At 52.8% G+C, this 9,482-nt stretch overlaps 1 protein-coding gene across 1 annotated transcript; it reads right to left on the bottom strand.

The window, feature by feature from the left end:
- Nucleotides 1-6,767, bottom strand: SF3A3 (splicing factor 3a subunit 3). The gene is made up of 17 exons (XM_068172935.1): nucleotides 6,587-6,767; nucleotides 6,468-6,515; nucleotides 6,283-6,335; nucleotides 5,486-5,591; nucleotides 4,997-5,069; nucleotides 4,548-4,639; nucleotides 4,341-4,423; nucleotides 3,846-3,984; nucleotides 3,428-3,496; nucleotides 3,008-3,075; nucleotides 2,559-2,666; nucleotides 2,286-2,355; nucleotides 1,665-1,829; nucleotides 1,447-1,557; nucleotides 962-1,052; nucleotides 615-670; nucleotides 1-282 (listed from the first exon to the last, which is right to left on the bottom strand). Exons 1-17 carry the CDS (start codon nucleotides 6,680-6,682, stop codon nucleotides 205-207), a joined length of 1,506 nt encoding a protein of 501 aa, XP_068029036.1. The 5' UTR covers nucleotides 6,683-6,767; the 3' UTR covers nucleotides 1-204.
- Nucleotides 6,768-9,482: the final 2,715 nt, after the last annotated feature.

The following is a 9,482-nucleotide window of genomic DNA, read 5'->3' as shown; positions in this document are numbered from 1 at the left end:
TTCCTAAATTACAATGACTTTATTTTCCAAGGTACTTTTAATATAAAACAATGTCACAAGTCTAAGTGGCTTACTAGAAAGTGACTCTATAAAGTATTCTTGAAATCTATATTCATGCACATACAAAATCCAGACAATGAAGAAATCAAAGCTGCTCCCAGATCCACTCTCTCTACAGATGTGGGATCCTTCACCTGGGGACAGCTACAGCAGCCCTTGGCGCTTCAGGTCTTCGTAGGTCTTTTTATTCACCACGTTCCCACTGGAATCCTCATATTCCTCCTGGAACAGAACCACAGTTTAGAGACAGCACTCAAATGTTAGCTCCAAGAGCAGCCACTGAACATGAGCACCCTGCCAGAACTTCTGTGCCACGAAAGCAGGCAGTGGATCTGCCAGCAGGTCCTGGGAGAAGAGCTCAGCTAGGGCCAGAGTCATCACAGGTTGTACTATAGATTTTACTTCCCACTTCTGCCCTACACCCTGTTGAAAAATGGCTTTGGAACAGAAGTTTATGAAGAGGCACCAGTGTAAGTGAGGACACTGCTCACAGCAGGAACAAGGGGTTCCCAGGGACACAGGAGGGGAGACGCTGAGTGCCTCTCGCTGCTCACCTCTGTGTCGGGCTGCCACCTCTCTGAAGCCTTCTGCTGTTTCAGCTTTGCCCACACTGCAAACACAAAGTTAAACAGGATCTATACCACTTCCCCTGAGATACTGGTTTTTAATCCAGTAAAATACACACATAAGCTTTTTTCCCTCCCTTCTAAATCCAGGAATGTATCTAACATCCATTACAAAGTTATCATTCCAGCGTGTGCTTACTGAAAGGCACTGAACTGCAGCAGACAAGGCTTTAAACGGAGTGTTCAGGATGGCACATGAGACCAAGGTCCAAAGGCACTCCTTCAGAAAAGGTGGTGCTCTCTAACATGTTCCCTGTTCTGCCATCACTACTTACACGAGACCGCATCCTCAATCTGTGTGACATTGGCAAAGTGTGCTGTGTTGGGAATGCCCAGGCACCGCATTCCGTGGGCATGTCTCCACTCCTGGGGGAAAGAGATGAGATCAGTGTGAGAGGGAACACAAGACATTAACATCTGAACAGGGTGCAAAACCTACTGTCACAGTACAAATCTACCAGCCCTCTATAAAAACATTATTTTCTTGTCCTGCAGACAGTAACACCACGCCAGCCATCAAAAGCCACACTGCACCCATCAGAAGTGAGCACTGGAATGGGTGTTCAAATGGGCAGGGATGATAGCAAAAGAGATCTCTCTATGCCTAACGTGATCTCTGGGTCCTGTTGCATGGCCCTACAGCAAAAGCTCAGACCCACATGGCAAAAATGCTGCTCAGGGACCCCAGGGACTCAGCAGTGACCCATTACAATGAGTGAATGAATGCAGCAGGGCTGCTCCTGCAGTGAATGTCACTTACTGCAAAGTGCCTCTGGAACGCCTTGGGCCCTCGGTAGGTGTAGTTACCACAAATCTCACAGTTGTAGTTGATGTTCAGACCATGGAGTTTATACAACCAGTATGGGATGGGCTGGAGCAAGGAGACAGGAGGATTAGGTCAAAGCAAAGAAACTCAAACAGAAGCAGCGTGGAGTCAGTGACCTGTCCCACTTCTCCAGGCCTGATGGTCTCAGTTACCTTCCCATCCCAGCCAAGAGGGAGATTTTTAGGATTATAAATGATTTCATTTTCTTCATCTTCACTCTCGCTCTCACTGATCTGCTCTTCCTCCTCCTCCTCTCTCTCCTCCCCTGTCCGCGCCTGCTTGCGCTGCACGTTCTCGTGGGTGAGGTGTCTTTGCTCCTGGAGGGAGAGAAAGGAAGGGATTGTCCACACACCACGACAGCAAAAAGTCAGGCCAAACTCTTGTAGCAAAAAACTTCCTCAGCGTACAGAGGGAGGAAACAGAAGACCAGTGTGAAGCAGGGAACTCCCACCTTACTGAGCCAAACAGTTTCAGTTTTTAGTACCCTGACATTTCCTACTAGCAAAGAGTGAAACCTTGTATCACCTATCAGCACTTCCAATGTTACCGCAGCAGCAGCCATCCCCCTGGAAACAGCACCCCAAAACTGAAGGCAAGGAGCAAGGCAGATCAAGTAAAGGTTTGCAGTACTGTATGACTTATGCACAAAACAGATGTGATGCAGCACACTGATGTGATGCTGTCTATGAAAGCACTATGTAAAGATAAGGACAACATTCCAGTCACTAGACAGCTCTGAAATAAAAAGCTTAAAAACCAAATAAAATCCTTACCCCAAGAACTTCCACATACTCATAAATCTGAGCTTCCAGGAACGCAAGATCTTTATTTCTTTCAGTGTCTCTGAAATAGATGAGATATCTTCATTAAACACACAAGTTCAGCTCGGGTACCTTCCATTTGGTTCAGCACTATTTGGTCCAATGTGAAAAGCTTCTAATACTCCAGAGTCTCTGTCCTAACTACACAGGAGTGGTGACTAAAGAACACTCCTCATCCAAGAGGAGAGACCATTCCCAGCCTCAGAATGACCTCTAAGAACTCACCTTTTGCTTCCTTTTGTCTTTGGATTCTTAGCAAACAAGGAAGGATCAAGTGCTTCCAGGGATTTGCCTTTAGTGCTAAAAAGCCTCTGAGCACGCTCCTCCAGAGTCCTGCAGAGAAGCAGGGAAGGGATTAGTCTAGACTGCAGTTTTACATTTCCTGAGAACTATCTGAATTCATGCAATAAAAATCTATATGTAGCTTTTAGGAAACCATGAGATTCCTTTTATCTTTGCCTTCATTCCTCAAGTCAAAGTCTACTGTACCAGAGATTCCTGTACAGGACAGTTCAGAGCAGCAGATCCCACTGCTTGGTTCTTAATGTTTTATCTTTCAAACATCTCTAAGGTAATTCTAGTACAACAGAGATAACCACACAAGTATCCCAGAAAGAAATGTGATACAGGAACACCTCAGAAACTGAAAGGAACTCTACAAAACTGCACCTTACCCGCCACACTTCAGCCCCAGAGCCAGCAAAGCTGATTTTAACCTGTCCAGTCCCAGGGAGGCCAATTCCTATTCAATTAAATAAACCACTGTAAGAGACAAGCTGTTCAACATATACAATATGGATATAGCCCACTTTAGCTTATTAATGAAGAAAAAACCTTGATGAACAGTATTTAAGAAAGGACTGTCAACAGTGTACCCCTGCTCCCAGGAAAATGAGCAATGTGACAAATCTAACCAGGTCTTTCAAGTTACACCCACAATGGGAGAAATTACATCATCAGCACCATCAAAGTTTTACCCAGAAAGCACAGGGCCAGGGACAAAACCACAGCACTAAAAGTACACAAAAAACCCAAATGACTGAACTTCCACCTGCTCAAAATGTGGCAGTAAGTGCAGAGCACTGGAAACGTACCTCCCAGGAGGAGAAGGCCGAGAGGTCCAGGTGGGCACCAGCATGGGTGAGGGCACTGCTGGTCTCTTTCTGCCAAAAAAAACCACATGCAAGAGCTGCATGGCATACTACAACACTTTTGGCCACAGAACATTTTAATCTCAATAAAAGCAGTTCATTTCAGAGAAAAATCCTCTTACTAAACTGAAAACAGAGCAGTAGTAAAGATGCAAAATAAGCCAACCTGAAATAAAGCTCATTTTAAACCAGTTATGCTGGGTTGTAAATTCAGGTCGGTATCACCCTGCACCCTGGTGACACAGAGCTGCAGCCCTCACTGCCACGGTCACCTCCAGCAATGACTTTACACAAATGACACAAATTCTTCACACAAACCCCTCCCAAACACAGGAACATCACCCAGGCTCAGGCTGCTCACCGGCCAGCCCGGGAATGTGCCGTTCTCCCACTTCTTCTCAAACTCCGTCTGAATTTTCCCAAAAAGTTCATTCTGGTCCAGTAATGGTTTCACTCGATCTGTGTAATCCTGCAGGTACTCAAGGAGCATTTCAAGATACCTGGCAGGGGAATCATGAGCACAGGTAATTCACTATCACCCTCTAACCCCATCTTTGGACAGTCACTACCCTCCAGTGCTGCACAGGGACATGGCCAAGGCCTGGCCAGTTTTCCACACAGGATTTTCTTGACATAACAGTTCCAAGGGTACATTAAAGCTCTTCCTCTGAGCTGAATGTGGCTCTCCACATCTCTACTGCACTGCAAGTTTGATTTGGGCTCAGACACATGACTGAGCTCAGGGACCCAATTTATGTGAGTTAAGTTTGGCTGTTAATTATACTCTCTGCAGCTGGACACTTCAGAAGCAATTTCCTTCTCACCATAAAGGAAGCAGGCAGGCAAACAGGCTCACCTCTTATATTCAGCATTTTTTCTCTCCTTGGGAATATCGAAGAGTTGGTCAAATGTGGATAAGTAAGTGATATAATCCAATTTCTAAGAACAGAAAGTCTGAGTCAGAGTTCATACACGGCCGAATTAACATCCAGTTCCCAGAAAAGAGAAGCCCCAGCTGTGCAGGGCCTGGAGATCCCTGGGCCCACACACAGCAGCCACTCACCTCTGAAGATTTCAGGTTAATGTACTTGAGGTAACAATCGTGCAAATCCAAGTACCGTCCATACCCTTCCTCATCTGTGAACTCCACCAGATCTGTAGGAAAGATCATGAAAAGCTTTATTATGAGCTTAATATTCCCTGCTTATTATACAACTGTTTTTGAACTGGAAAAGGATCAGCAGTGAAGTCATTTATACTTAAGGAAGGCGCTACAATGTCTCTGACACTCACTGAGCAGCCACAACTGCTGCTCTGTGCAAGCACCAGAACATTCCCCAGGAACAGCAGCCTCACTGGGGAGCGTTCCAGGAACTGCAGCTCAGAAGCATTTAGATGACAGGAGAATTTTCAGAAGTCATTTAGTAAAAGGGAGGTGAGGCCCCGAAACATGCAAACCAGATTAAAAAACCTATTAAATAATACCAGAGCTAGAACAAACTACAAACTTACTCTGAGCTTCTTCACTTGGGTTGTCTCTGGCCTTCAGCAGCTCCTCAAACTCCACTGACATAGGAACACAGATCTGCATGGGCAGATACAAGGCACACAGTGATTTACTTCAGCTCCTGTCCCAGAATAACTAATATAAAATCACGCAAGGAGGCAAATAATGAAACTGCAAACAGAAAAGAGACTCAGACTTTGTCACCTTTCTTTCTGCACAAAGAGACAAAACTTTGTCACCTTTCTTTCTGCTTTAGCCAGCACGAGAAAGGTGAGATCTGATCCCAGCTCAGCTGAACATCCCTGTTCTAGCAGGGAACAGGGTGTGCATCCTGCACTGCTCCCCCACATGCTGCCTGACCCTGAGCATGTGCTGAGTGTTCTCAGTACTTGTGTGTTAATGCAATAAAACTGGGGAAGCAAAAGCTCTGTTTCCTGTAGGGATGAGACCCAACAGCACAGCACACCTCTTCCTATGGACCAGTAACTACTCACCTCATTTGGGTGCTTCCGGTGAAACTCCTTAATTTGCTTCAGTCTGTTGTAAAACTCTGCAAATTCGTTTGGCCCGGAAATGGCACCGAGTTCTTCCTTACGCAGGCTGTGAGTTCATGGACAGCAACAGATGAAGGGAAGGGAAGGGAAGGGAAGGGAAGGGAAGGGAAGGGAAGGGAAGGGAAGGGAAGGGAAGGGGAAAGGGAATTTCCGGGAAGGGAATTTCCGGGAAGGGAAGGGAAGGGAAGGGAAGGGAAGGGAAGGGAAGGGAAGGGAAGGGAAGGGAAGGGAAGGGAAGGGAAGGGAAGGGAAGGGAAGGGAAGGGAAGGGAAGGGAAGGGGAAAGGGAATTTCCGGGAAGGGAAGGGAAGGGAAGGGAAGGGAAGGGAAGGGAAGGGAAGGGAAGGGAAGGGAAGGGAAGGGAAGGGAAGGGAAGGGAAGGGAAGGGAAAGGAAAGGAAGGGCGATACTGACACAGCCTTAGTCCAGGGCTGTGCTGCAGTGTCTGACTGCAAACCTTCGAGTCATAGGGACCTCCCAGCCCACCGGGCTATGGGGCTGGTGGCCACATCCCCCCGCACAGGCTGCAGCCCCTGACAAACCCCCGGAGCAGCCAGGGCCTCCCCACGACATAACACAACAAAACCTGCCCATCCAACACGGATGCTTCCCGTGTGCACTCGCGTCCTGCCCTGCATTTAGTCGCCACCTCTCCATTCGCGTGTTACTCCTCAGACATTCACACTGACTTCAAACAGCACGACACGCTCCGGCACACGAGGGCCCCGGGCACACTCACCCGTCCTTGTCGTCGTACAGGTCCCGCAGGTTGCCGCTCACTTCCATGTACCTCTGCGGAACAAAGGAGAGGCCCGAGCGCCGCCGAGCCCGTTACCGGGCCGGGCCCCGCTCGCTCCGGGGAGCCCGGCCCGCCCCCGGCCCCGGCCCCGGCCCCAGCCCCAGCCCCGGCCCCGGAGCACTCACGTCCTGCATGGCCCGGGTGCGGTGGTCCGAGTTGATCTGGTCGCGGAGCTGCGGGGAGAGCAGAGCGGTGAGCGCGGGCCCGGCGGGCGCCTCCCGCACCCCCGAGGCCCCGGGCGCACCGTGGACTTCTTGGTGAGCATCTCCTTCACCATCACGTCCATGAGCCGCTCCCGCTCCTCATGGTACCGCCGCTGCTGCTCCAGGATCGTCTCCATCCCGCGCACGGCTTGCACTGCCGCCGGAAGGCCCCGGGAAGGCCCCGGTGTGTGTGCGGGAGGGTTCCGGTTCCGGGGCGCTGCGCGGTGCCCCGAGGCGGCCGGCAGGAGGCGGCTGCGGCGCGGCCGTGCCCCTCAGCGCGGGGCCGTGTGCGAGCGCGGGGCCGTGTCCCACAGCGGTGTCCGAGCACGGGCCGTGTCCCACAGCGGTGTCCGAGCGCGGTGTCCGAGCGCGGGCCATGTCCCACAGCGGTGTCCGAGCACGGGCCGTGTCCGAGCACGGTGTCCGAGCGCGGTGTCCGAGCACGGGGCCGTGACCCACAGCGGTGTCCGAGCACGGGGCCGTGTCCGAGCGCGGGGCCGTTCCGAGCGCGGTGTCCGAGCGCGGGCCGTGTCCCACAGCGGTGTCCGAGCGCGGTGTCCGAGCGCGGGCCGTGTGCGAGCGGCAGGGCCGTGTCCCACAGCGGTGTCCGAGCGCGGTGTCCGAGCGCGGGCCGTGTGCGAGCGGCAGGGCCGTGTCCCACAGCGGTGTCCGAGCACGGTGTCCGAGCGCGGTGTCCGAGCGCGGGGCCGTGTCCGAGCGCGGTGTCCGAGCACGGGCCGTGTCCGAGCGTCCGAGCACGGTGTCCGAGCGGCAGGGCTGTGTCCGAGCGTCCGAGCACGGTGTCCGAGCGGCAGGGCTGTGTCCAAGCACGGTGTCCGAGCGGCAAGGCTGTGTCCGAGCACGGTGTCCGAGCGGCAGGGCTGTGTCCGAGCACGGTGTCCGAGCGGCAGGGCTGTGTCCGAGCACGGTGTCCGAGCACGGGCCGTGTCCGAGCGCGGTGTCCGAGCGCGGTGTCCGAGCACGGGCCGGTGTCCAAGCACAGGCCGGTGTCCGAGCACGGTGTCCAAGCGCGGTGTCCGAGCACGGGCCGGTGTCCAAGCACAGGCCGGTGTCCGAGCACGGTGTCCGAGCGCGGTGTCCGAGCACGGGCCGGTGTCCGAGCACGGTGTCCGAGCACGGGCCGGTGTCCGAGCACGGGCCGGTGTCCGAGCGCGGTGTCCGAGCACGGGCCGTGTCCAAGCACGGGCCGTGTCCGAGCACGGTGCTCGGTGGCTCTGAGTGGCCCGAGGTGCCGGTTTGGATTTAGGGCTGCCCCAGCCTGGAGGCCTCTCGGGGTTGCCGGGCCGGGCCGGGCCGTGCCGTGCTGACTGCCCGCAGCTCCCCGCGGCCGGTGCCTCGGTGCCCGGCAGCGCAGACTTTGCTTTCAGCCACGCGATCGCGGTGCGAGTCCTCCCACAGACACCCCATTTGGGTTTCAACTGCCTTCTTCACATCCACCCTAAACCCAAGGGTGCCTTGCCCCAACACCGCCAAATGCAAAGCTGTAATTACATTTTGACTCACTGTATATGAATAAATTATTCGTATTTTTCTGCCATGCACGATAAATTAAGCCAAAAGCAAGGAAAAAAATTGTCTTAATTAATGGCAGACAAAGATGATCCTTCAGTGAGGAGAGGATGATGCTGCAGGTAAGAATACTGTCTTTAATTACTCCCTTGCATTATAGGCTGTCCCCAAGTACATCACTTTTCTTCATGAATGCCTGCCTAAAAATAAAAACAGAGATATGATTCTGAACTTAGTGTTCTTCCATTTCTCTTTGCATGAAACTTCATCTCTGGAAAGGGAAGGAGTTGAAATCCAGCAATTCCCTGTCCAGCCACATGGCCTCCTTATTTTTGGCTGCTGGCACCAGGAGGATCGAGGTGGGACAAGACCAGCCCTTGCATGACCACCCTCCTCCTCAGCCCACGGATGGCAGTGCACATGGGAGGAGGTGGGAGAAAGTTGGCCAAAGAGATGCCATTTCATTTCAGGGTCTGGGAGCTGAAATGCAGAGAATCACAGAATATCCTGAAGCCATGAGGATCATCAAAGTCCAGCTCCTGGCCCTGCACTGGACTCCCCAGGCAGTGGCTTGAACCTGGCTCTGCCCATTGGGGCTGCAAACGCTGTCCCTGATCCACAGTGGTGCAGGAGGGCACAGCTTGGGCAGATTTGGTCAATGCCAGGGTCTCTTTCTACCCCTGCAGTGCTGCCCCATGTCCTCAGCAGCTTCCCCACTCCCACCTCACCAGCGCAACAGCCCTGGCCTGACCCCCCTCACACTGCTCCTTGTGCTTAATAAAATTTCCATGACTGTTTCAGACCCACACTCCAGAGTCTCGGGGGATGTTTGTGCATGACATCACCCTCCCCCTCCTGTAAATCAGGCACTGGGCCATGTACAGCCATGACCCATTCATGACAGGGATAAAATCCAGATGTTTCAGTGCTACGTGCAGCTGGGTCATTTCCTTTTTTGGCTAAAAACGTGAGGCTCTGGAGGCTGACTGAAAGAGGAGCCTGGGGGCCCCTTGTACAGAAACCTTTTGCGGTTAATCCCTGGAAACAGCACTGCAGAAAGCCCGGAATGAGCTGCTGCTGCTGGAGGACAGGCTCAGCTGGGAACCTCTGGGCTGGAGCTGCTCACTCACCCTCCAAGGCCCAGCACAGCACCAGAGCCCAGCCCAGGTCACAGGGCAGCAACAGGAACAAAAATCGTGCTAGAGCTCCATCAGCCAGCAGAGCAGAGCCTTTGAAGCAGCCAGGAATGTGCACACACCAGTGCCATGGTCCTGCACAGAGGCACCCCATGGGCTGTGCCCATGCTGCCACTGGAGCAGCACCCACGGGAGCCCAGCCACTGCGCTGGGAGGGCTGGAGCAGGCAAGTCCAGAGCAAGTCATGGCAGCTGTTGGTAAATGTAAAGGA

Source organism: Anomalospiza imberbis, chromosome 25 (assembly GCF_031753505.1).
Source record: "Anomalospiza imberbis isolate Cuckoo-Finch-1a 21T00152 chromosome 25, ASM3175350v1, whole genome shotgun sequence".
Taxonomy (NCBI): Eukaryota; Metazoa; Chordata; class Aves; order Passeriformes; family Viduidae; genus Anomalospiza; species Anomalospiza imberbis.
The sequence above is the reverse complement of the archived record's forward strand: the minus strand, read 5'-3'. Positions and strand labels throughout refer to the sequence as shown.

Coding starts and splice junctions, on each gene's coding strand:
- SF3A3 (XM_068172935.1), bottom strand. CDS start 6,682: ATGGAGACGATCCTGGAGCAGCAGCGGCGGTACCATGAGGAGCGGGAG. Junction 4,640..4,996: donor CCCAAGTGAAGAAGCTCAGA/GTAAGTTTGTAG, acceptor TCTTTCCTACAG/ATCTGGTGGAGTTCACAGAT. Junction 4,424..4,547: donor TTAACCTGAAATCTTCAGAG/GTGAGTGGCTGC, acceptor TTCTGTTCTTAG/AAATTGGATTATATCACTTA.